Below are 27,053 nucleotides of genomic sequence, written 5' to 3'. Positions count from 1 at the left end.
TATATGATACAATATAATTGAATGAGTTTAAATTGTGAAATTTTTGTCAAAATCCCTTTTTTGAAATTAACTAGTACCTATAGATTCATAAATGGTATTAAAACATACATTGTTAAAATAAACAATCAAACAATATATAAAAACAATTGGGTAATATTATATGTATCAATTTTAGATACACAATTATATATATCATCACATAATTAAATATTATTTTATCTTTAATTCAAAATCGTTCAATCATATGATAATACATATAAATGTATATATATTTATGTATCCTAAATGAGTACACTTAGTTTTATTGAAAACAATTTAAAGACTCCTAATCACATAAATTAGCATAAAGCCAACATTTAGACCAGATTAACATTTACATCAACTAATGGCAACTTCATAAATGTAACATTTAATAAATGGCAACTTCAACCAGTTTCCAGGAATTAGGTGAACATGTGAACATCATTGGGTTTGACTTGAAGATATCCCCATGTTTAAGTAAATACAAAGAACTACAAAACTGTTTCTGGCTCAAAATTCAATGCTTTCACACATTTCATCCTGAGAGATTGTTACTTGTCCGGCCAATTCATGAAAAAATCAAAAGGTGCTAAGAAAATTAGCCCAGCAGTATGATAAATTACCAGGATAAGATGAAGGGACTTCCTAGATTTTTCTTTCTTTGTGAGAACACCAAGGCTTCAAATTGCTTGAACCATCAGATCAGACATATTGTAGTAACAAAATGGCTTATATTATGGTCAATCAGAAAGGAAATTGCTCCAAGGATGGTCATTCCCCGACAGATGTTCAATGAATAAGGCATGATGAGGCAATCCTAAGCTGTGCAACACTCTCATGCTGCCAAATGAGTAAATTGTGCCTCCCAGGACTGTCATTGAATGTGACAAAGCTATGGTTTGAATTGCTTGTATCATCGGATCAGGTATGTTGCAGTAACAAAGCGGCTAATGGCAACCGAGTTGGGAGTTGCTGCAAGGATTGTCCTTCTTCATCAGCTGTGCAATGAATTTGGCATGAGGCAGTCTTAGGATGGCAACTTTCTCAAGCTGCTAAATGTCTACAACTGGAGAAAAGTTAGGTGGTTGAAGATGCAGTCATTCTTCCATAATGCCACAGCTGAACAAGAGATGGAGCTGCTGAATTCCTTTCAACAAGCCCAAATCCTGAAACAGCAGACAGATATAAACTTTTTCTCTGCCATCACCTTGTTCAGCACAGCTCTGGGCGAAGATGATACTACCTGCATGGGAAACGATAAGGAATGTACATCAGAGCTCTGTACCACAAAGTTCGAAACACATAAAATAAAACAGTTCATTCATAAATGCAAAAGGCAAATTTAAAGCCTCCTGATTGCACAATTTCAGTCCCTGCAAAATCAACATTCATTTCAGGAATCCAGATAACAGATAAATCCAAATAATAGAAGAAAAGCATGAAAAGGAAAATGAACAGATGAAAAAACAACATGAATCACCAATGAACATATTATTGTCATTGCTCTTCAACCTGTAAGAAATAAACAGTATTAACCAACATTATTCAGAGAAATTTCTACCAGATAGCAAACCAAAAAGACTTCATTATGAGAACTTGAAAACCTGTTACTGCACAGTCAATCACACAAACTAACAAGTTATAGAAATCATAGCAAAATTTAAGCCACTGAAAAATAGTAACTCACAAAAAAGAGATATTACATAATCAGAATAAGTACAATGCCAAAATAATACCACACTATAATTACAAAGCAAGCCCATTACCAAGATATATAAATCATCAAAAGATAAAATGTCATCCAAAACATATAAAATTGGAGCAATTAAAATTAAGTAGCAAATGGACAAATAATAACCATTAGAATCCATAAGAGAAACCATAATGGGTTAAGTTAGGAGCAGAAGCGTTAGAGAGAAGTTAATTTCAATTCAAAGTTCATAAAGAGGTACTAAGAGTCTTAATATGATCCCCTACTAATAGGGAAGAAGCTAACGATTAACTACATCAAATTAAAATATGACAAGAAATATAAAAAGTGTTCCTACACGAAGACAGGATGCAACAGGTCCTGAATTATAGCAGCGAATCAAGTCTGTTATCGATATTTCGTTCCATTAATACGAAAAGCAGAAATTTTCAAAGGAAAGTGATAAGATAATAAAAATATCTAGCTCATATCCATGCCATCTCCAACTTGGCTGCAGATTGGACTGACAGAGGAGAAAGATCTCTCGAAAGGAGAAGGATGACACTGTGCATCCCGTCTGCGCTTAAAAGCACAGCTATCAGAGGGGGAATTCTCAGCATCAAGCTTCCTCCGAACACCTCTAACAGCCTGTTCCTCTGCCGGCGAAAGGGGAAATATCTGTTTGCTCACCAAGCAAAGCGAACTATGATTATCATACAAAATTCTCTGGTTACAATTCTTGTCACAAATGTGAGTAAATCCTGTTAATTTGCAAGTGTACATGTTTCCAAACATATGCTCATTTTCACATTTCCAATCACATTTGTGCACAGGATTTGGCCCATCCCGCCCCAGAATCGTAGACAAATAAATAACATTTGTAGGACCAGCAACCATTGATTTGCCATATACCTCCATTCTTTCTCTAGATGACTCAAATTTCCACTCTCTAAAAGCACACCCTTTGCCTCCAAAACCTCTGCAAGCAAGAAATTTCCAAACTTTTAACCCAAACGATGCCTGTTTTGCTCTCAATATTCTAACTTTTGAGTCTTATAAAACTGGGTTCTTTGTACATAGTTAAATTAGACATTCCATATCACTAACAGAAGGACCCCAACTCATAAAAACAGATACTAAACTCATAGTTATGAATAAATATAACAAAAACTCCTCAACAAAATTAAATCTAACCCATTTCAACAAAAATAACAAACCTTCACATCTCAACAACGGCCAGATCAGTCCTTAAAAGACAACTAAAATAACTGAAAAATCATTACCCATATAAACGAACAAACCAAATCATTGTTATGTTTTATCAACATATAAAAAAATAATAATATAAAACGAATAAAGAAACAAGAAACCAGGAAAAAAAGTAAAAAAGAGAAGAAAAAAACAGGCTTACTTGATGTTGAGCAATTGACTTGACTTTGAGAGCAAAAGCAAAGAAAATGAAACGGGGATGGACGGGCAGTGGGGTGGAGTATTTATAGATGAAAAATAATAAATAATTGCTGAAAATTAGAAAAGCAAGTGGATAAATGTAAATGCAAATGCAAATGAAATTCGTCCTATTAGATTCTACAATAAGTGCGCACATCACGTTTGAGACACTTGACTAAACATGTTTTATCGTCACGTGTCTAACGTTCCCATCCCAACGGCTGTCCTCTCTTCTCTCGTAAGGATCGTTTCACACGTGTTGATTAACGTTCCCTCTGCGGATTTACGTACTAATTAACGTTCATAATACATCGTCTAGGACTAGGTATTACTTAAAACTGCATTGCATTTCACTCTGTTAAGTGGTGGGATCAACATGTAATTAAGTGAAACTTTGGGGTCGTTAAGTACTTGTGTCCACGTGTTGTTTATCTTCTTCATCTTCCCCCAACAAACTTCCCTTTATTTATTTTAAAAATAGGAAAATTTATTTCCGGGAGGATAAGGTTGTTTGGGTCGTCGCTGTGATTGACTTTAATAAAATGATAAATACTCACGTGAGTACAGAATGAGGGGGTAAACTTAACCCACTCCATGATACCATAAAAAATAATGTTATATATATATAATTTTTTTATATAAATAATAGTATATTATTATATAATTAAATAATTAAAAATAAAATAAATTAAAATTATATATTATTATTCATATACAAAATTATATATACATATATATATATCTAAATTAATATCTAAATATTATTATTCATATACAAAAGTTATATATTATTATTATTATTAATATCTAAATTAATATTTGTTATTTTATTATTCTTTTATATTCAACTTTACTGTAATAATACTGTAAATAACAAATTCTCTCTACCATTGCAGCAGCATCTATCTTGTTTCCAAAGAAATAGAAGGGTTTGGTGAAACAAAAGTTGAAGATTTATGGATTATAAAAATAAATATCCCTGCAACTATTGGAACTTGGAGATTACGAATAAATAGCGTAATAAAATACGAGTAGAAAAAAAAAAAAGAAAACTTAAAAAATAATCTTAAATAAGCATAAAGTCGAATATAAATAATATAAGAGGAAAAAGAATGGAGTCATGTGAACTGAGTAAATAAGTTTGGTGAAGTGGGTGGCTCAATGATATCTTAATCCACATATGAATCCCATTCTCTTAGCGCTTTCCCCGTACTCTCATTGATGAAAAACAGTAATATTGTATTGGTTGCCCCAACTTTTATGCCGGGGTTTTAGAGGTTGGTTGAGTTCGTCTATATGTATTGTTATTATATTAATAATAATAATATTATTATTATTATTATTTTTATTGTTATTATTATTATTATTATTATTATAATTCAATCCAATTCAACACGCCATGCCTAATTTGAGAGATTAGTGGATCAAAAGGGAGAGACCCAGGATGTGTAATTTTGTACATAAATTGCATTAAAGTATTGAAAGTATTGGTGACACAAGCACAGAATCAGAGTTCTTCAGGTAAGAACACCTCCTGATTTGCCTCTCCTTCCTCTCCTCTCTGTACTCCACATAAAATTCGTTTTAACCTCACTCTTCTTCTTCTTCTTCTTTTTGTTTTTTTTATTAACAATTAACAATAAAAAAACCGTATAACAATTTTATTCCCCTAAGATTGATCAATGGGGAACATACAACTTCTTGATTTCGTATTAGCTTCATGTGGGTTCTTGATTATGTTGGCTTATCACCTCTGGCTTCTTCATCGTATTATCAAACACCCCACCAGGACTGTCATCGGTGTAAATGCCATCAACCGCCGCTTCTGGGTCCAAGCCATGATGGAGGTTCCTCTTTCTTTCTTTCTTTCTTTTACATTCTATACGTGCTTATATTGAAATTGAACTTTATAGACATAATTCCTTTTAAGACTAATAGTCTCTGTCAGACTTACATCTTACATTATAATCATGAATAGTTATGAGCATGCATATTTGACAGGATGTGTTTAAGAATAGGGATCCTAAATTCATGCGTAGATCTTTAATTCATATATCGATCATTTTACAAATCAATAATACTATATGTATCTACATAAATTGATTATATGTGTTATTATGTGATTAAATGACACTCAATTACAAGTATATATATCCATTTAAATCCTCAAAGTGAGTACGTGTAATATTACTTTTTACAAACAAAATTGATAATCTTTTTTCGAGTGTGGATGTTTATATGATTATATCTGAGAATGACAACTCTGTATTTGATAGGATGTGTCGAAGAATGGGGTGCTTGCAGTACAAACATTAAGAAACAATATAATGGCATCGACCCTTTTGGCTTCAACTGCAATAACATTGAGTTCTCTGATTGCAATATTGATGACAGGTGGTAATGGAGATGGATCAATGTGGATTTTATTTGGGGCCAAAAGTGAACTATTTTTCTCCACAAAATTCTTCCTAATATTGTTATGTTTCTTGGTGGCATTCTTGCTGAATGTGCAGTCAGTTAGGTACTATAGCCATGCAAGTATTTTAATCAATGTGCCATTCAAGAAGATGTATCACAATGTTCATCGTCACCAACTCCCAGCAGAGTACGTAGCCAGGACTGTGAACAAGGGGAGTTATTTCTGGTCTTTGGGTCTTCGAGCTTTCTATTTCTCTTTCCCTTTGTTCTTGTGGATCTTCGGGCCAATACCCATGTTTTTGTCCTGTTTTTTTCTGGTTTTTATGCTCTATTTCTTGGACATGACCTTTGAATATGGATGGGCAGTTGCTACTTCTATTGATGAGGATGAAAATAAGGATGAAGAAACGGGAAGAGTTAATTGATTTTGATGAAACAGTGTGTGCAATTGTAGGTTACCTGAAACTAGAAGAGAAGACCAATTCATGTTCAATCTTGGTGAGTTGAACTGTAATTTTCTGTTTCTTTTTTCTTGGCAAATTCATAGGAGTACCCATTTTAGGATCGAAGTTGTTCAGTGCAGCTTCTCTTTTGATGCTTATTTTGTAAGTTCCCCAGCAATTTCTGCCTTTCAGTAGTTGTGAATAAAATAATAAAAGAATGGAAAGAAAATTAACTCAATTTCACAGGAGGTATCTATTTAAGTAGGGTGGCATATGCCAAACAGTTCCTTTACACTTTACCCTCGTCGAAAGGAACAGCGTCATTTAAAAAAGAAAATTTACAGTGCTAAAGTGCTCAATCTCACTTTCAAATGAGAAGAAGACAAACAGATTTCTGTACTTAGGAGACGTCATTCTACAGAATACATTTTATACCTTTGATTCAACTAGTCAAAAAGAGCGCATCAAATCTCTCTTCTTTCAATGGCTTTTGAATACAGAGTTACCTAATATTTCTGCCCCACTATATCCAAGTTCCATTAATAAGACCCCTCAAATTGCAAGATAATACATTATGTATATACTTAAATAAACTTAAATCTTATATTTGCCGATATGTGTACTTTCTTTCTTTTTTTTAATTTATAAACATTATTACTTTACAAAGTTGAACTGGGCTAATTAAAAGGGTTAGTTGTACATGCACAAGAATTAGATCAAAAGCCTAGTAATTCTAATTAATTATTTTATTTGGAACGTTTGATTTTTCAACTTACACCATTGAATTTGGTTAGTTTTAATCCTAACGTTATTTTTATTATGCAATATTATATAAAGGCCAGCCATGCATGTTTTTATTTTAACCAACGTTTATGTGTTTTATTGCAACTCGATGGTTTTGTTCCTCTACCATAAAAGAACCTTGCTTTCTGTATCAACAGATACAACTCAGTTTTCTCTATTTTCTGGGTATATTTAAAAGGGTTTGTTGAATCTTAAGAGATTCTTTTAATTCACAGAATAAAAACCTTCTAAAGATAGTGACTTCATTTCTCGCCTCAAGCTACTGCTCCTTGCTCGTTCATTCTTTTTAGGTCGCATCTCAAAGTGCTCTGGCTGCAAATCAAGCTGCCTCCCCTTCCCTGCCCAGGTCGTATATAGTTCAGCTTGCCGGGTGTTGGCTGTCCAGGTTGCACAGTGTAAAACTCCCCTGTCCAGTTTGAAATTCTTGCTCAGCTCCAGCAAGTCGCTGTTCACATTCTTGCTAGCCGCTGTTCCAGCTCGCATTGCTTTCCACCTCTCTTTAGTTGCTTTGCACAATATTTTCCAACGTACATTTGGTATAACACATCATTCTTTTCTCAAATTGTATTAGAGAACTAAAACACAAGGCAATTACTCTATTCAGTACTGAAATTGAATCAGTTAGATTTATATCAGTACCACCTTTATCTACCAAAAATTGGGGGGCAAATGAGGACCTCAAATTATGCAGCAGGCCAATGTGCAGAAGATGGTACCTCATAACCTTGGAGATGTGTGCATTGTTATTCTTACAATTTAGGTCACAATGTCAGAAAATTTCAACTTTAACTTCATGTTGCCAACTTGTACTACTAGTTCTTCTTTTGATGGTTCTACTCTTAGAATTTTCCCTTGCTTTCCCAGGGAAGAAATATGGACCAAATCACCAACCTCAGGAAGTCCACTCCTCTTTACTGCATGGAAAATAAGAGAAAGAAATACATCTAAAATGATTCTTCTGCTTTGGTATAAATTATGACACCATAATTCTAGCATAAAGAAATTTCGCATAATTAGAAATGCACTGCAAACTATTTTAATCCCAGGACAGCTAGACTTGGCAGAAGAAGATACCTATTGCTGATTTTTCAATAAATTCAATGGCAGGTGAACTCGTTGTAGGATGCTCATTTTTCTTGACAGTGGTTTGCTGGGAATTACTAACAAATATGTGCTGGCTTTTACCTACTTTAGTGGGCTGAGAAGGTTGAGCTGCCAAGGCACGAAGTTGCCGTGCTCTCTTGTGAACTATAGAACGGGCCATTGCTGCAGCCTCAGATACTTCTCTCATCTTTTTATATCTTTGCTTAGTACCATGTTCCATGAGCTTCCTTTGAATGACCAAAAGTTTTTCATGAAGATCTCTTGAGAGCCTAAGATCATGGGTACAAACAGATAATTAGAGCTTACACATGAAAGCCTATAAGCTATCCTTTAGTACATGTACAGCCTTTGTTTTCAGCTATCTACAAATCTTTGAAGCAGCTTTCATAAGATTGGCCAATCTTTTGGCTGAGGATATAATTTTTCTGTGTCTTTTATTTTTCATGACTTGAGTCTTTAAGCTTCTCTCTTCTTATTTTAGTTTAGTTTTACATTTTGATCAAATGGAAATTCTAAACTACCAAAAAGGGTAGCTCTCCACCAGTCTAAGCCTAATGCTCTTTTCTAAATGGGAGATGTGTCATTAACGATTTAAACATAAAAAATTCTTATGATGCATTCAAGTACTAAGGTTATCAACATGTACAGTAAAGAACAAATAAAAACAGAGTTGCTAGAGTTATAGACAACAAATTTAGTGAATACAGTTATGTCGTTAAAAAATCTCTTTGGCACATATGACACATGAATTATAGAGAAAAATAGATTAAGTGGTTCCTGGATATATGTTCTCTGTTAGTCTGAGTAAACAGCATGACAAAAGCCAATTTTAAAAAGCAAAAGAATAATCTCACATTAGATAATTTCTTGCCTCATGTAAAACCTCTTGAAATTCTTGCTTGAACCTTTCCATATCAATTATTACCTGCATTAAAAATAACATTATAAAAAGAGTTGAGGTGCTGCTTGAAAAGAACAACAGGAGAAGCTCCAATCATCTACTACAAATGCAACTTTAGAAACAAATCATATACAATTCTCCCTTTAAATGGAAATTATACGTCAACTCAGCATGTACAAAATATTATTTTAATGATATTTTGGAGTTCAAATTCGCTTTACCCTTTAAATAATTCCCAAATTCAACCACTATTTTGAATAGGTGCCAAATATTTCCCTGTATCTTGATCTGCCGATATCAATATGAGACTTCTAATCGAGAAAAAAAAAAAATATGTATATTACCTCATTAATCTCTGCACTAGTAACACCATATAGTTCACGTGCATTTTCAACAACTGTGCTGGGGAGTCCCAATCTTTCAGCTATATTGATTGCATTTGAACGACCTACAAGAAGTGTCACACCATTTAGGTGCTTTTAAATGAAGTTGTCACTCCTAGAGAAAGAAGGATCATGTGGCCTTATGATATCATTAAAGAAATCCCAAACTATCATCAGTAGCTGCTTAGTGACAAACATTGGCGTAGAATATTCCTCAGAAAAACTAAATTACCATATTAGCTGAAAGGCACAATATTATGATAATCATAGCAAAGCTAAAGATCACAACAAATCTTTAATGTTGAATATAATTCAGCATCTATTTTTCATTCTATTCATTTAATTGTTGCTCTGGCTAGCAAGGCCCCAATCATTTCTCCAACTTTCTTATAACTAACTTGCACAAGATAGTTCTAAGTCTCTGTTTGATAAAATTTATTGGCCAAGCTGCCGCTTTTGACATCTTGTGATGACTTCATGAATACTTTACATGACTTGGCTTATTGCGAACAAGCTTACACTCATTTTGAAAAACCCCAGCTAGTTCCTTCTAGTTCTAGTGGTTCCCACAAGACACAGTCAGGTAATAATGAAAGATAAAGTCTAACCTTCACATGCACAATTGAAACCACTGTTTATATAGCTAGTGTTGGTGGTGACCAGGACCCCTCACATCTAATGCATATCAACAGACAATTGACACAGTTTGAACAACTAAAACATAACTACGAATTGCTAGGATAAATGGAGTAGAATGCAGTTGTAGCGGGTCCACATAAGCAACCAGTTTGAACATGGTAAGCTACTCCTGGATAATGACATTCACTGTTTCCATTCACCAAGAATATAGAGGTAGAAAACAAAGAGAACTTAGTGAAACATTTAATTGTGAAACCTGGTACTCCCCAGAGGATCTTGTAAGTTGGCCTTAAATTAACTTCATCGAACTCCATACAAGCATTCTCAAAGACATCATTACTGTCAAAGGAGTGAGAAACATGAGTCCAAGAATTAGAATATGTGACAGATCTTTTAAGCTTCTATGCATGCATCTACTAAATTATCAGTATCATATGCATAAAAAAAAAAAAAGACACGCCTAAAATTAGGTCAAGTTTAAAATGTTTAGCTTGACTCTGTAGTAATATGATCAGCTAAGCCTAATTTGGCTACCCAAGGAGCAATAATCCATGGGCATTACAAAAAATGCATGTCTTTCAAACCATAGATATTCAAACGGCAAAAAATACAAGTGTAAAACCTTTTGCTTGTAGATAAATACCTGTATTTCAATGTTTTAAGTTCACCATGATGAGTTGTAGCTATTGTCAACAAAGCACCAGTTTCAGCAAAAGATTCTAGCAGCGACATCCCAAGTGCTGCACCTTCAAGTGGATTTGTCCCTGCACCAACCTAATAAAACCAATGAGGCAGTATTGAAATAAAATATTTTTCATGATACTTTCTTCTTTCCATGCTGATAACAGTTGAATTCATAAACTTTCAATTATATTGTCAAATGTGAAATAGTCCGTAAATAATGAGCAACATAAAATCATTCGAGTCACAAAAAAAGACCAATTCAAACGTACTTCATCAAGTAAAACCAATGATTGGCTTGTTGACTGTAACCGTATGTCCTACAAGATGAACTGGTTAAATTAGAAAAGCAAATAATAAATAAATAATTTTAAAAAAGGACATATCACAGATCATGAAAATGGTATTCAAGCAAACTCTTGGAGAAATCTTTAATCCTTGAATTGAATATGCTGCTCTCATTTGATTAAGAGCATGCCAACTACTAATCCAGTATTTTTGTTTAACTTACAAAATATTATGGGGATTAAAATACCTTTTAACATAATGAACTTGAGTAAGAATAGAAATTTAATACCAAAGTCTATGTAGATAGTATAAAGTATTGAATCTGCAATAGCATGTAATCAACTTTCAATACTCAGCTGATCATAAAATTACAAAGGGGAATGAGTAAAAAGAATCATAAAAACTAAACATTGCATAGTAATTGTGAAATAAGGCAAAACCAACAAAGATATCTGCATGAATGCACAACATAAATGCAGTCATAAATGGTTGGTGACTACCAACTTGAAAAAGTTCAGGAGTAGAGACTAGTTCCACCAGAGTCAAATGTGTCTTCTTTTTTTTTTTTTTTTCATTTATCATTTATAAACTTACTAATGAAACAAAATTATATATGCAAACATTCAAAGAAATGCACAAATGTGACAACTGAGGCAAAATGCACCAAGGTTAGGATTTGAAATAAAGCATGTGCTTCAAAGTATCAAAACTGCAAAGCAGTTTATTCTCGCAAGCTTATCTACACAAAAAACTCAACTCAATTGAGCTAAAAAAGGTTCTACAAGGTGAATATCCTTACACTTATTTGTTTCAAGTGGCCAGAGAACGTAGATAAAGATTGTGACAAGGACTGATCATCACCAATATCAGCAAAAACATAATCAAGCCAGGGAACTTGTGCAGATTCTGAAGATAACACATAAAGACCTGCAGAATAATCACACAAATTTCATATAATAAGTGGATAAAATTATCATTAAATTTTATCTAATCATCATACACTAAGGGTGAAATTAGAGCAATTAATTTAAAAAAAAATAATTGTAAAATAAGAAAGCAATTAAAATTACTTGTCTACATCATGAGCAGGTGTCAAGCGAATTGCATAAGGCTTTCTTCATAATAATTAATTACTAGATCCTAGTAAACACAAGGTCTTGGAAGTTGGATTCTAAATTTAGTTTTTACAATGCAACTAGTTTGTACCTCTCACGAGTTACATTCAATGCCAGATTTAGGCTGTTAATACTTTTATTAGACATATCCAACTTTGACTAACTTGGAGTAAAAGAAAATCTTGAGTAATTACATAAAATAAAAGCATTGTCATAGTTGTAATATATATTTCTCATATAAGCATAAATAGATGACATAAGGATAATAGAAATAAAATAAAAGTACCTGATTTTGCCATCATAGCTGCCAATCCAACTGTCTTTAAGCAAATAGTTTTTCCACCGGTATTAGGACCAGTTATGACCAGAACTTTTGTTTTCTGAGCAATATAAAAATCAACAGGGACTGGTTGATTCAATTCTAATGCAGTGACCTGGCAAATGAAAGAAATTACTATGAAACAATTAGAAATATAATTATAAGATACAAACAAAAGATCATGAAACCTTAAAGTAAACTCATATATCAATAGCCAATAGATAATCTTAATAAATACCTGTTTCTCTAGTAATGAAAGATTTATATCTGTTCTGTCTTCCCGTGCCATGTTCTCCCCTCGCCGTTTTCTCCTCCTGATTTCCTAAAGCAAAGTATTGAAATTGAGTATAGATAAAATTCAGTCAAGTATAACAAGAGTAACTATCAAAACCTAGTTAGTTGTCTGACAGGGTTCTTACCGAGAAGAACTGTAATGCAAATCCAACCATATTAAAAGTAAACATCAATGTCATTGCAAGAAATGTCCCAAACTTTAATTGGAAGATTTTTTTTTTCAGTAAAATTATATATTAAAATTCTAGATTTGGAAGGAACAAAAATTAGAGACAGCGATTTAAGGGGCCAATGCAACTTACAGCAGTAGCATTTTTGACATCCTTCCGGGACTTCTGCAGATTTTGCTTATGTTGCTGAAGTAATAAAGGATGATAAGCTTTTGGCAGATATAATGTCCATTCCTTTTTGAGATATGACACCTTTGAAGTTATGTTGCCAGATGAATTAGCATCATGAGTTAAAGATTCATCCTTATCTTCTGGAAGAAATATATAGGGACATGTGCCCCCAAACGAAAGACTATAAGTTGCTCGAGCATTGATCTACATGTAAAAAGCCAAGACTGAAAAATTATATGATTGCATATTATCTAATTTTCCCCATCCTCGGCTCATATTAAAGGATTACCCGAATAGACACTAGGTTAAAAGTTAAATAAATCACCTCTCGGACTTTTGAAGTAGGCTAATAATAAATATCAAGAGTGGAAGCATCAGACACGTACCACATCCAGTTGAATTACACTGTTCAATATCTTTTCAATGTCATCAAGATCAGCCTTCATCTGTTTAGGATATTGGAATATAATGCGATGAGTAAATGGGTAATATAAATAACGAAAGAAATTCTACCATACAGAGCCACAAACCTTTTCTGTTAAAGTCAAAAGCACATCTTCCTCAGCCTTGGCTGCTAAAGCTCTTGCTTGTTGCAACTCATCATTGAGAGGAACAGCTGAGAGTGGCTCTACAATGCTTCCTATGCTGGAACCACTGTAACAAGCACTACTACCTTCAGAAATACACCATTATATGAAAGTTCGAAAGTATGAAAAGAAAAATAACTGTCAATTCAAATAAAATGAGAAATCAGGATGCATTGCAAAACCTAGAACTAGTCTTTTCAAAATTTTACAAGGAAAAGGTGATGGAGTAAATTAAAAAAAAATATATATATATATATTTATTTATTTATTTATGAGAGTTCTTCTGTAACTTGGAAGAATCCTTCAAAAGGTGGAATTAATTATAGGATCATAGTGATATATTGTATTGCTTCTACCTTGTGCGGAGATGATCATGCAATTATCTAGATATTAATGACTTTTTATAACAATTGCAGTGCAAAATCATTACAGACACTTATTCATGACACATGCACGTGAGCACACACACAAGAGAGAGAATGATTGCATGTGCATATAGAAACCAAAGTACTCTCCACACTCACACAAAGTAATTGAAAATTTTACTGGACAAAACTTATGCACCTGGACAACAAAAGTCCCTTAAAACTTAGCTGATCACCCCCTGACTTTATACACCATCTTCCATCAATGTTACTCACTTCCTATAAACAAAGCTAAAATTAAGATGAAAATCATGAGATAGAAAAGGAATATATGCATTTTTCTTCTTATTTCAGTCATATATTTGCAGTAACCAATCAAATGAATCTGTCCTTACCAGAAGAGATGCTCCCTGATTTTCATCCCTAACTAACCTGTCCATTAATTGAAATAACTGCATAGGGGAGACATCAACATAGTTAAATAACAAGGCAACAAGGCAGGCAATATGAACTTGTCCGGCAATGTCGGGCAGGGTCCCCAGTCATTTTTAAAAAAGGCATGCAATATGCAACTTTAAAAAGAAAATCTATTAATGCCAAGAACTGTTATCTGGAACATAGGAGCACATTAGATTCAACTTATTATCCTCATACCATATAAATTGGCATCACCTGTTAAAAAGAGGCTCTTGCTTGATAATCTTACTGAATGCAAAATTGTACATAAATTAGAAACAAACTGAAATTTTGAGACAATTACCTTTCTTTCAAGAGTTTGCACTCGCTCACGTGATTGTCTCAGGACAGGACTCTGAGAGAAGGGGACAAATGATATAACACATAAATTTATCAATTCATAGAGATTATATTAAGAAATCAGTGATGTGATTAAGAAACATACTGCAGAATCTTTAACAGAGCCATCTTCATCCACCGCTTGCTGTATCAACTTAATTAAGGATCTATTCACAACAAGTTCCATTATCTGAAATTCAATTCAATTCAACAGAACATAAGACTTTACATATATGGATATAATGTCACAAATTTGAAGAATAAGGACGTTTCTTTATAATCAAGAACTGGTTTTCAGAAAATAAAAGGCTAGAAATAATGTTAAATAAATGTGTAATAATACAAAAAAAAAGGGTTTCAGAGTTAATCTATATAAAAACGAAACAACCATAACTCCTTTTATGATTTTACACTGGTTTTCAGATTTATCCAAACAGTTTTTGGAACATTTTGATTCTCTTCAAAAAAAAAAAAAAAAGACTTGACAGACAGATTTTTTGTTCTCTAATCTTACACTAACTTTTAAAAATGCACCGAATTTTCAACAAAAAAAGTACAAATTATTGTATTTATTCCTTTCAGCAACATAAAATTATAGGTCAATCCTATGTACAATGCTTTAATTCACTGTTTTAACTCATTTTAATTCAGTATTAAAAAATTCTTGTTGAAATTTCAAACACATACTCATACACTTAATTGAATTCCTTACATTCGGAAACAAATGCTACCGTATGATTTAGTGATTTACCAATTCAGAAAGAGGCATGAAACGCGTGTACCACTCAGCATCTTCTTTAACGGAAGCCTTAAGATTAAGCTGCAATTTTTCCACAAACTCCAATAGAGAAACAACCGCCAAAGCTTCATCACCGCGCAAGGGCAGAACTCTACGAGAATTCTCTACGGCCGACTCGACAAGACTGAGGTCAACGCCGGTCAAATCCAAACTGCAGGCGCCGTGTTTGAGAATTTGAACGGCGGCATTGGTTTCGTCTTGAAGCGTCAAAGTGTCTTGATAAGTTTGGTCGGTGCACCACAGCTGGTCTTTAGTGGCTTCCCGGCCTAAAGAAGTGCGCGCGAAGGAGGCCACGGCGTTGCAGAGCTTGTCCCATTCCAAGACGCGAAGAGTTTCGAGCAGAGCTCTAGACTTGTTGTGATTAGATGAAAAAGAGCTAAAACATCTAAAGTTGCTTCTTAATCTTTTGCTTCTGCTCCGGTTAATTGAAATTGATGTTGTGGTGATGGTGAAGACGGAGACGGAGACGGAGCGAGCAACAACTGCACACAGAGGCATTCGAAATGGATGAGGAATCAAGTGTCCAGAGCCGTCATGTAAAGTAATAAAAATAATTAATCAATAACCTTAACTCCCGTATTGATAAAAGCCAAAAGACTCAATCCCACTAAGGCTTACGCTATTTCTAAACTCTTGTATGGGAAATTTTTAATACTTAAAGTACTTATTTATGTGTGGTTGAAATTAAAAGAAATCTATTTATTTAAAAGATGAAATTATTATTTAATTAATAATATTAAAAAAATTATTTTTTAATTCTAAAAATTAATAATTTTTTGAAGCTTATGTTTTAAAAAATTATATTTTTCTATAAGGTTTAATTTTTTTAATGATAATTTTCTGACAAACGATCACCTTTTTTTATATTCTCTTGACGATGTCTTTTATTTTTCGTTATCTCTTCTAATATCGCTCATTCGTTATCTAGAAAATAAATTATCTTTGTCTAAATGATTCATCGTCATCCAGATGAAGATGATTACGACTTCATCGTTATCTGAATGATGACAAATCATCTAGACAAAGACGATTAATATTTTGGATGACAAATAAGTGGTGCTGAGAGAAACAATCAAGAAAGAGAGATAGGTGAGAAAAGCTAGAACAAGAAGATGAGTGGGAAAAGCCAGTTGTCTACCGGAATGGAGATAGCTGGAGAAGAGAAGAAAACCCTAAGAGAAAAATGTTAAATTTTCAAACTTTAAGTGATGAAAATTGTCTTTTTTAATAAATAAAGAGATAAAAATGAAATAAAATTTTAGTTTTTTTTAATATTTTTAATAAATGATAATTTTATCCTTTGTTATCTTTATATTTACAACAAAATGTGTATATATTTAACTTTGTATTAAACATAAAATAATAGTTAATCACGTAATAACACACTACTTATATACTCAATTATATACTAAAAAGTATGTACACATAATCTTGCCCATTTATTTATACCCTCAAATTTCAAACCTACATTTTGCCTTCATTTGGTGGCCATAACAACCATGCTTTCAAATATTGTTTCACAATTTTCTCTTTGAACTCTTTCTCGTCCCTCCTTTCTGGTGACCCAAATCTTGTCCAACAGTATCAAACAAATCTACGACATTTGATCATGAATGATGAACTTAACAAGATTTGAGTCCTATTACATGTTTTCTTCCCTATTTGCGTCGACTTTATTAGGATCAGCAAAGTGAAACAAAATCTAACTAACATTTAAACACAAGCATAGCATGTGATTGGAATCACAAACAGAGGAAGACAGAGCAGAATAAAAAGCCCAGCATGGTGTCGAACTCACTCTCTACCCATAGCCTGGCCAACTTCAAATTTTTTATTTCAAAGGGATTGGGCTGCGGGGAACCCCTTTAATTTTGGCACAGCCCAGGCCGGCTTGGCACAAAAAAGTGGAGTGTGCCCAAGCCTACGGGCTTAGCAGGCCTAACATGGGTCATTAATAATATTTTAAAAAATTAAATATAATAAAAAAATATAATTTAGTAAACATGTCCACAAAAGCACGAAGACTAACCCAATAAGGCCTACGTGGGCCTGGTGGGTTGCACCAGGATCGGCCATCAAAATCTGCTGACACCTCTAATTATAGTTTGTCATATATCCATACCAGTTAAAAAAAAGGACCAGTTGAATTTGAATGGAAAGCAAGGATACCTCAAGCCAAATTTTAGCAGCTTCTTTGTTATCCGCTTTTTAAATAACCCGTACTTTTGTCAAAGTCCACAACCCCATGCTAGGTAATTTAGTTAGTGTTGCCAAAGAGTCTAGAAAACAGAAGGCAAGTCGCCCATGACCCCCATTACGAAGTGCAGCAGCATCAGGCTCCTAGCTTCTACAACAAACATGCGAGAGAAAACTTTACACACCTATATTGTCTTTTTAGTTGGGCAGCTGGGGTTTTAGTAGGTAAAGAGGACACTAATATAGACTTACAGCAATCGTAGGTTGCAGAACTTCAAATTGCACAATGAAAAGGTCTCAAGAACAACAAGAAGCCAACAAAATGAATTGTTGATACTGTTCTTGCTCAACTAACCATAAAATCATTTTATCTCTAGCCCGATTTATACTGTGCTTGATTGTTGAAAACAGATTGTTGACCCCAATGAAGTTATGTCGAAGTTCATACTGAGGAAAAATGAGTAAAATAACCTCAGTTGGCTAACCACATTCTCCAGATTGTGCCCAAGCTTTCTCAAGGCCTCTGCATAAGCACCAGTAAGCCCCAAGTTTCCAATCGCATTAATTCATCCTATTAATTTTAATAGTTAGTAAATAAATATTTAAATTTTTAATATTTATCTGACACCAGCTTGAAGATACATCAGACCTTGGTGGGGATAAGCCCTTTTGCCTTTTTTTAATTATCCTTTTATGAGATGACTTCGTATGAACGTATTTACTATAATTATAAAATATCATACAAAATATTTTAAAAACTTGTAAGAATTATTCGGTAATTTTAAATTACAGTGAATATGTATAAATATATTATTTTATATTCATTTTCCATCGGATTAACAGCGACAGATTGCCATCGGAAATAGAGTTAACAAAGAATTGGTGTTCTGATGGGTGAGATTTGATGCAAAATGTGAACAGGAGGATGACAATTTTGAAAGACAGGGAGAAAAGCCAGAAGCAAAAAGTTAAAGTCCACGTGGACTATTTGTTTCTTTACAGGGAAAAGAACAATTTCCCACCCAAGATTTAGTTAAAATTTAACTTACACTCATAACAGATAAAAAATTTAAATATTTATTTATAAATTAATTATTATTTATATTTTTAATTAGAGATAAAAGTATAATTATTATTTTATTTATAAACCTTAAAACCTAAAAATTTTATATCATTTTTCTTCTTAGTATAGAAAACTCACATTTATCTTTATGATTAAACTTTAAAAAATTTACTTTTTCTCCTTTTTCAAATTTTATCTTCAGTGGTTTAGGGAACTAACCAACTATCGAAAAGAAACACAAGTCTTCTTCATCGACTAGATCTGGACGAAGAGGCTAACAGATGAAAGACGATGCTTCGTCATTGCTTCTGGATGACACGATGAAGGATGATGAACATCATCCTTTGTCGAGTCTTCTAGATGATGAAGGACGATGCATTGTCTTTCATCATCACATTTGAACAGTTATCCTTCATCATCCTTTGTAACTTGAGATGAAAGATGGGTAGAAAACGCCAATGGTCGATCGGAATGATAGTGGCTAGAAAAAGAAACAAAATCTAAATTTTTCAAATTTTGAGAATAGGTTGGAGTATTAGTTTTTAAAGCCTGTGGAGGAAATAATAAAAATTTCAAAGTTTTTAGGTTTATAGATAAAATTATGATTTTATCTCTACCCTTAACTAAAATTTTGGATAACAGTTAATCTATGGGTGAATATTTAAGTTTTTCAACTATTGTAGAAATGATTTCAAGATTAAACTAAAATTTGGGTGGGAAATAGTCTTTTCCCTTGCTTTTATGAGCTTCTTTCCTAGATTCCTACGCAATTCTACAATTAAATTAGGCTATCTTCCGAGGGAGCTTTCAAACGCCTTTATCATATTTAGAAACAATAGAATTCCCTTCTAAATTTGCCAAAAACTTTCTTGTAGATCATTTTCAAGATTGGCAAGATCAAGATAAAAAGATACCAAATTCATCAAGATATAAACCACGGAAATTTAATTGATAATGTTATGGTATCTTTTTTTATAACATAAAAAAGATAACCTAATTTAAAAACAACGTCGCAAAAGGGAAGAGAGAGAAAATGTGAAGAAAATAACAAAACCTTGAAAAAAAAAATCTAATATTTTAAAATTTAACCTTAAAAAAAAGTTGTTAATTTTTTAAATAAAAAAGAGAATAAATAACATTTTATTATTTTTGACATATTAATAGTTAAATAATGAATTATCCTATGAAATTAACTGATTTTATTAATTTTAATTATCTATGAAAAAGAGTTTAAATTTTCAATATTTAATGAATACCAGTCTTTTGACCGTATAGAAAATATTAATGATTTTATACTAACTTTTTGTTTTAGATTTTATCATTTTTTATTGAACTTTTTATATTTTACTTGTATTTAACCATAATTTCTCTAAATTTATTTATGAGTTCATCAATGATGATAAACTTATTCGAACTTAATATTTCTTTTAATATAAGAACTTACATTAATATTTAAAACATGTTATTACCTCGATTCTTTCAAGATCTATGATTTTATCAAGAACCCATTTCTTATTTTTATTGAAAATTAATCTAATAGGTGATGTTTTTTATGGATTCATTGGAATCTAAGATAGAATATAATCAGGAGAACAGCCGTATCAACAACGTGGCACCATTGGCAAATTCAATTGTGCTGGCCTTGCAATGCCCAGAAATTTGTAAAGCTAGTGTTGTGGTTTAAATGGAAGCCGGCAAGAGCCGGCTACTAGTGCCTCCGGCGGCAAAAATTGACAAAGGAGGAAATGTCAAAATAAGTGTGCACAAAGATACCAGAACCGTCGGCATCAATTAAAACTTTTTTTCTTAGTGACAAAGTCAAAATCCCTAAAGATCAGTTTTACTTGCCATGTGTCATCAGTCTGTGTGCTGGGACCATCTAAAAAAAATATTTTCTTAGCTGGAAATGAATCTTTGAATCTTCTTGTTTAATCTCTTATCACATGGGTAAGAAAGTAGAGTGAACTACATTTTCTCACTAATTTTAAAACCCTTTTTAATTTTTAATAGATATAAATAATATTTTATTTCTTAAAATCAAATATAAGTAATAATTTTTTCATCCAAAATTAAATATTTTTTTATAAAAGTATTAAAAAATATTTTATTTTTTAAAATTATAGTATAACTCTAAATTTATAAAAATTAAAAATAACATTATAAATATTTAAATAATATAAGAAGTCTATTACTTTTTCTTTCCTTTTTTCTATAAATATCAGTGTTTTATCATATAATTGTATATTAAAAGTAAATTATATGTTTAAAAATCTTTAAAAAATTTTTGAAATATCAATTTATCTTTCAATAATTTCAAAAATGATAATTACACTATGAAAAGGTTAAACAGAAGGTAATATGGTTTTAAAAAAATTAAATTATCATGCTTATGATTGAGTCTTATAAAAAATTATTATTTTTTTAATTTTTAAAATTAATAAATATTAAAATCATTATTTTATTTTTATACCATTAATTTTTTAAATAGTATTTAAATTTGAATTAAAAAATATTATTTATATTAATTAAGAATAAAAAAGTGTTTTTAGATAAAAACTCGGGCGGAAAATTTCATGCACTCTAAAGCTTTGCTTTGCTTTTTACCATATAATCAGACATGGCAGTAGAATATGGTTGGTTCCGGATCTTCTTAATTACCGCAAGTAACTACAATTTTTAATTCAAAACGCCTCTCCTTTGCCAGTTGGAGTGTCAACGGTGTCATCATCGTCCCTCCGTCCAAAACTTTTCCCATAAATTCATGTACACACATTTCAACGCTCACTCAATTTCCTCACCCAAATCTCTGTAATCATGGGAACAATGAACCCAGATGAAGAATCTGCTCAACCGATTCGACCCACTTCACGTTTCAGGTACAACTCGCCCCTAGTACAGGTATGCCTAATTGGTATTGTCTGTTTCTGTTGTCCTGGAATGTTCAATGCTTTATCAGGAATGGGTGGTGGCGGCCAAGTGAACCATGAAGCTGCTAATAATGCCAATACTGCCCTTTATACCACCTTCGCCATTTTCGGCATTCTGGGTGGTGGCATTTACAATCTTTTGGGCCCTCAAATTACTCTTCTCTGCGCCTGTTCCACTTATGTGCTTTACGCCGGCGCTTTTCTTTACTATAATCATTACCAGCATCAGACTTTTGCTATTGTTGCCGGTGGTCTTTTGGGCGTCGGAGCTGGCCTTTTATGGGCGGCTGAAGGGGCCATTATGACGTCTTATCCTCCACCTAACCGTAAGGGTACTTATATTTCAATTTTTTGGAGTATTTTTAACATGGGTGGTGTTATTGGTGGGCTTATTCCTTTTGCTCTTAATTACAATCGTGGTGATGATGCTGCTTCTGTTAATGATGGAACTTATATTGGGTTCATGTGCTTTATGTCTGCTGGTGCTCTTCTTTCTTTGGCCGTTTTGCCACCGAGGCTTGTTGTGCGTGATGATGGGAGCCGGTGTACTCTCATTACGTATTCTAATGTGACCACCGAGGTTATTGAAATTGGTAAATTGTTTTTGAATTGGAGGATGCTTTTGCTTGTGCCTGCATCTTGGGCTAGTAATTTCTTTTATACTTATCAGTTTAATAATGTTAATGCGGCGCTTTTCAGTCTGAGGACCAGGGGTTTGAACAATGTTTTCTATTGGGGTGCTCAAATGTTGGGTTCTGTTGGGATTGGCTATCTGTTGGATTTTAGTTTTCAGAGTAGGAGGAAAAGGGGTTTTTTGGGGATTGGTGTGGTGGCTTTGCTTGGTACAGCAATTTGGGCGGGTGGACTTGCCAATCAACTCAATTACACTAAGCCTAGAGAGGTGGGATTGGATTTCAAGGACTCTGGTAGTGCTTTTGCTGGCCCTTTTGTGTTGTATTTCAGTTATGGGTTGCTGGATGCTATGTTTCAGAGTATGGTTTACTGGGTCATTGGAGCACTGGCTAATGATTCTGAGACTCTTAGCAGGTAACTATCATATTATGAGGCTTCAATGTTGCTTAATCATAGCCATTTTTGGAACATCTTTTCATTAGTCCTTGTATAGTGAAAGTTCCTTTGCACAATACTGATGTGATTGAATGGCTTATATAGATCATCTTTTCCCTTCCAATGAAATTGATTTCTTGTGTTGTTGCAGGTATAGTGGATTCTACAAGGGGGTGCAAAGTGCAGGGGGTGCAGTGGCTTGGCAAATTGATTCACACAATGTTTCATTCCTCACCCAATTGATTGTAAATTGGGCTCTCACTACTGTTAGTTATCCCTTGCTTGCACTTCTTGTCATGTTAGCCGTAAAGGACAACAATAAGCCTGAAGAAGGTCCTCCGAAGGATGGTGCTCTTCCATCTTTAGATGAAGCTCCTGGTGGGGTTACCAAGCCAAACTAATTCCACTCCTCATCACAGTCTCTACTTCGACATAATTTAAACATTGTACCTCCTCTTTCTGAACTCTTGTTTTCTTAAGTGGCATCTCATTTGTTCAGAAACTTGATATCTGTCAATTTTAGAGTATATGTTGCTTTGTTATTCTCCATTACATTAAGGGAAAGGAAGAAATTAAGATTTACCTGTTTATAGTTGAATATGGATCTCTTCTTGTAGTGTGTTTTTTTTTTCCTATTGCCAAATTTTGTGTTACAATTGCTTAATACAAAGCAAACTTGTAATTTTGCCATGGTCTTAGCAAAATGAACAAGTATTTATTTGCGGAAATGTCAAAAAGCCATTAGTTTGCTCATTTGAACTCTATAGTACTCTTATGATAGCTCAGCTTATGGAAACTCATATAATTACTCTTGTTTTCTGTGTGAAGAGCATATTGGAGATCCTCATTTGCTAACTTGCTAGCCACAGATAATTGAATATGCAATTTTTTATGTTCATCCTCATCACCAGATATCGATCTCTATATGTTCCTTAAACTATGTGGATTCAGTAGATTTCTGCACAGTTCCTTTTGTACTTGCAAAATTACAATCTAGTGAACCATAGTTTAGCAAGTTCCTTTTTTAGGTCAATTTTATGCAAATGGTGTGAGAGGAGTTGAGAGGGAGCAAACCGGTGGTAGGTGAGGTGATTTTGTTTCGTGTTTTAAATTCGTGACCTATTGATAAAATGATATTGTTTTGAAAATTGTATCATATGATCGAATCAAATTGTGAGCAAAACTCAAACTATTGAGTCAACGTCTTGGCTTGCGAATCAAACTAAATTAAATTTTTTTAATTCAAGTTTGTCTTTTTCTAAAAAAATAAGTTGACTCTTCTTACTTAAGCTCGACTCAAGTTTAATTATAACGGATTCAATGAAATCAAACCAAATTGAGTTAATTTTCAAACTCGAATCGACATAAATTAGGTCTAACCCATTTCCTAGAGCAAAAATTGAAACAAAAAGATATCATTCCAATTACTATCTTTTCTTAAATGACTTTCTAGTTAAATAATTGAAGTTGAAAACTATGTTGATGGGAAGTGCTTTTTGACAAACGAAACAAACAACTTTACAATTCATCAAATCAATTGATTTTTAGTGGCAAAACTATACAATCGCTATATATTTTATATATCTATCTTATTTAATCTTTAATTTAATTTATTTCTAAAAGGCTTGACTTAGGATTTTTCATAATTTATTTTATATTTACTTATAAATCAATTTTAAATAATTTATGTGGTATATGTTTTGATTAATTTTAAAATTATTTGTTATTTTAAGAAATGATATATGGTTAATTCAAAAAGACCGAAATGAGTACCTTGTTGAATAATTTTATTTTTTATTGATTAAGATTATATTTTATGAGAAGCAATTATATAAAGAATATATAATTAAATATTAAAATTATATAGACATATTTAAGGTTAGATTCAAACCGAGTTAGTTTAAGCTCAAGTTTGAACTCGGTTCGGATGAGTCTAAAACTAGCCGGCTCTAACCGAGCTCGAGCTATTTCTCTGATTTTTTAATTAAAAATTTTGATACAAAATAATGTTGTTTTGACTAATATATATTAAAAAGATATCGTTTTAATAACGAAAAATAAATCAAACCAAATTTGAGCTTAACTTTCACGAGTTTGTTGACCTCGAGCTCAACTATATATAAATTAAACTGAATTTAAACTTAAACAAATTTAAATTCAGTTTGATTCAAATCTACTCTTAGACATATTAAGCAATTCATACACATATCATTGCTATAATTTACGTCACCAAAACCAATTACCTTTTTAAAACATAGAAAGAGAGGCTGTTGTTTTCTAAAATTTGTTTCCTCTTGACGTGACGGTGAACGACAAAGCCAAAAATGGACAACAAGTGAGAGAAACCAAAGTTTTGGAAAACGTGCGAAAGCAAGAGTACAGAAAAAGCAGGCACAATGTTTAGACTAAGGGATTAATTTGACTTGGCAACCCCATCAAGAGCTTCGTCAGAGGATGGAAGAGCAGCATCTTCGGAAGGACCTTCGGCAGGCTTAGTATCATCCTTTAAGGCTAAAATGACGACGAGTATCAGTAATGGATAACTAACCGTAATCAGGGACCAACTGATAATCAATTGGGAGAGCCATGAAACCTTTTGCGTGTCAATTTGCCAAGCCACTGCAGCCCCTGCACTTTGCACCCCCTTGAAGAATCCCGTATACCTGCAACAACACAGTAATAAAATTTCAGCGAGGTAACTGCACACACAACATTGAAGCTTCGTAATGTTAGGTGTAGCAATACTGGTAAAATAATAAACCTCGATTCATAACCTGCTTATTTATTACCTACTAGTGAATTAAAACAAAAAAAAATTCGATTCATAACCTGCTTATTTATTACCTACTAAGAGTCTCGGAATCATTAGCCAAGGCTCCAATGACCCAGTAAACCATACTTTGAAACATGGCATCCAGCATACCATAACTGAAATACAGCACAAAAGGGCCAGCAAAATCAGCACCGGAGTCTTTGAAATCAAGCTTCACCGTTTTAGGATGAGAGTATGTGAGTTGATTCGCAAGCCCACCACCCCAAATTGCTGTACCAAGCAAAGCCACCACACCAATCCCAACCAAACCCCTTTTCCTCCTACTCTCGAAGCTAAAATCCAACACATAACCAATCCCAACAGAACCCACCATTTGAGCAGCCCAATAGAAAACACTGGTCAAGGCCCTGGTCCTCAGATTAAAAAGCGCTGCATTAACATTGTTAAACTGATAACTATAGAAAAAATTACTAGCCCAAGAAGGAGGCACAAGCAAAAGCATCCTCCAATTCAAAAAGAGCTTTGCAATTTCAGTAGCCTCAGTGGTCACACTAGAGTAGTTAATGTTAGTACACCGGCTACCGTCGTCACGCACAACCAGCCTGGGCGGCAAAATCGCCAGAGAAAGAAGGGCACCGGCAGACATGAAGCACATGAACCCAATATAAGTTGTATCATTAAGAGAAGCAGCATCATCATGACGATTGTAATTAAGAATAAAAGGAATTAGCCCACCAACAACACCACCGGTACTAAAAATAGTCCAAAAAATTGAGATATAAGTGCCCTTCCGGTTTGGTGGAGGGTAAGAGGTCATAATGGCCCCTTCCGCTGCCCACAAAAAGCCAGCGCCGACGCCTAAAAGAGCACCGGCGACAATAGGGAAAAGCTGATGCTGGTAGTGATTATAGTAAAGAAAAGCGCCGGCGTAAAGCGTGTATGTGGGGCAGGCGAAGAGGAGGGTCACTCGAGGGCCCAAAAGATTGTATATGCCGCCACCCAGAATGCTAAAAATGGCGAAGGTGCTGTAAAGGGCAGTGTTGGCGTTGTCAGCAGCTTCAGGGTTCACTTGGCCGCCACCACCCATTCCTGACAGGGCACTGTACATTCCAGGACAGCAGAAACAGATAACACCAATTAGACACACCTGAGTGATGGGTGAGTTACACCTGAAACGAGAAGTGGGTCGAATCGGTTGAGCAGATTCCTCGTTTGGGTTGAGTGTTCCCATGATTGTTGGGGGAGGAATTTAGATACCAGGATGAGACAAATTCAGTGAGGTGAATTGTATGGATGAAAATTTATGGCATTGTTTGGGAGAAGTGATGACGTTGACGCAGTAGCAGCTCGACCCTGGCATATTTGTCTGCTATCTAGGCAGAAGAAAAACAAATATGGCTTCTTCCAAGTTGTAAAACTTAAGATTGGGTCAAAGATACTGCTCTTAGTTTACTCTTCTCTACCAACGGGAAGGCCATTGCATTAACTCTATTGATAATAGTTGCCCATGGGAAGTCCATTATAATAGTTCCTAGGGTTAATTTGAGTGGAATGGAAAGGATTTAAAGCATAAGAAATCAAATATTTAAA

General features: G+C 33.6%; 5 protein-coding genes across 12 annotated transcripts; 2 read left to right on the top strand and 3 right to left on the bottom strand.

Annotated features, from left to right (window-relative positions):
* Nucleotides 1-448: 448 nt before the first annotated feature.
* On the bottom strand, nucleotides 449-3,222 carry LOC123225707. 2 transcript variants are annotated; one of them, XR_006504163.1, is made up of 3 exons: nucleotides 3,123-3,222; nucleotides 2,070-2,690; nucleotides 449-1,264 (listed from the first exon to the last, which is right to left on the bottom strand). XR_006504163.1 is itself a non-coding variant. In XM_044649820.1 (2 exons), the coding sequence occupies exon 2, from the start codon at nucleotides 2,627-2,629 to the stop codon at nucleotides 2,192-2,194; it is 438 nt and encodes a 145-aa protein (XP_044505755.1). In that variant the 5' UTR covers nucleotides 2,630-2,690; nucleotides 3,123-3,222; the 3' UTR covers nucleotides 449-2,191. The 2 variants fall into 2 exon arrangements, 1 of the variants encoding a protein (XP_044505755.1); XM_044649820.1 differs by having other exon boundaries at nucleotides 449-2,690.
* Nucleotides 3,223-4,409: 1,187 nt separating this feature from the next.
* LOC123220039 lies at nucleotides 4,410-6,259 on the top strand. Of its 2 annotated transcripts, XM_044642045.1 has the most exons (3): nucleotides 4,410-4,681; nucleotides 4,835-5,007; nucleotides 5,437-6,259. In XM_044642045.1, the coding sequence occupies exons 2-3, from the start codon at nucleotides 4,843-4,845 to the stop codon at nucleotides 6,001-6,003; spliced, it is 732 nt and encodes a 243-aa protein (XP_044497980.1). In that variant the 5' UTR covers nucleotides 4,410-4,681; nucleotides 4,835-4,842; the 3' UTR covers nucleotides 6,004-6,259. The 2 variants fall into 2 exon arrangements, with proteins under 2 accessions (XP_044497980.1, XP_044497974.1); XM_044642039.1 differs by having other exon boundaries at nucleotides 4,411-5,007.
* Nucleotides 6,260-6,928: 669 nt separating this feature from the next.
* LOC123220009 (endonuclease MutS2) lies at nucleotides 6,929-15,986 on the bottom strand. Of its 5 annotated transcripts, none has more exons than XM_044641998.1 (19): nucleotides 15,389-15,985; nucleotides 14,744-14,827; nucleotides 14,603-14,653; nucleotides 14,238-14,294; nucleotides 14,042-14,121; nucleotides 13,421-13,544; nucleotides 13,277-13,336; nucleotides 12,852-13,094; nucleotides 12,675-12,700; nucleotides 12,494-12,569; nucleotides 12,223-12,370; nucleotides 11,621-11,748; nucleotides 10,806-10,853; nucleotides 10,496-10,626; nucleotides 10,109-10,191; nucleotides 9,175-9,278; nucleotides 8,784-8,854; nucleotides 7,900-8,198; nucleotides 6,929-7,739 (listed from the first exon to the last, which is right to left on the bottom strand). In XM_044641998.1, exons 1-19 carry the CDS (start codon nucleotides 15,932-15,934, stop codon nucleotides 7,582-7,584), a joined length of 2,517 nt encoding a protein of 838 aa, XP_044497933.1. In that variant the 5' UTR covers nucleotides 15,935-15,985; the 3' UTR covers nucleotides 6,929-7,581. The 5 variants fall into 5 exon arrangements, with proteins under 5 accessions (XP_044497933.1, XP_044497948.1, XP_044497955.1 ...); XM_044642013.1 differs by having other exon boundaries at nucleotides 12,852-12,971; XM_044642020.1 differs by lacking the exon at nucleotides 12,675-12,700 and having other exon boundaries at nucleotides 12,494-12,577; nucleotides 12,852-12,971.
* A 5,442-nt stretch (nucleotides 15,987-21,428) lies between these two features.
* LOC123229099 (UNC93-like protein 1) lies at nucleotides 21,429-23,288 on the top strand. Its single transcript, XM_044654684.1, has 2 exons — nucleotides 21,429-22,669; nucleotides 22,842-23,288. Exons 1-2 carry the CDS (start codon nucleotides 21,510-21,512, stop codon nucleotides 23,089-23,091), a joined length of 1,410 nt encoding a protein of 469 aa, XP_044510619.1. The 5' UTR covers nucleotides 21,429-21,509; the 3' UTR covers nucleotides 23,092-23,288.
* Nucleotides 23,289-24,876: 1,588 nt separating this feature from the next.
* LOC123216705 (UNC93-like protein 1) lies at nucleotides 24,877-26,814 on the bottom strand. 2 transcript variants are annotated; one of them, XM_044637232.1, is made up of 3 exons: nucleotides 25,535-26,814; nucleotides 25,284-25,353; nucleotides 24,877-25,201 (listed from the first exon to the last, which is right to left on the bottom strand). In XM_044637232.1, the coding sequence occupies exons 1-3, from the start codon at nucleotides 26,692-26,694 to the stop codon at nucleotides 25,196-25,198; spliced, it is 1,236 nt and encodes a 411-aa protein (XP_044493167.1). In that variant the 5' UTR covers nucleotides 26,695-26,814; the 3' UTR covers nucleotides 24,877-25,195. The 2 variants fall into 2 exon arrangements, with proteins under 2 accessions (XP_044493167.1, XP_044493158.1); XM_044637223.1 differs by having other exon boundaries at nucleotides 24,877-25,353.
* Between the last annotated feature and the right edge of the window lie 239 nt (nucleotides 26,815-27,053).

Source organism: Mangifera indica, chromosome 1, assembly GCF_011075055.1.
Source record: "Mangifera indica cultivar Alphonso chromosome 1, CATAS_Mindica_2.1, whole genome shotgun sequence".
Lineage (NCBI taxonomy): Eukaryota > Viridiplantae > Streptophyta > Magnoliopsida > Sapindales > Anacardiaceae > Mangifera > Mangifera indica.
The sequence above is the reverse complement of the archived record's forward strand: the minus strand, read 5'-3'. Positions and strand labels throughout refer to the sequence as shown.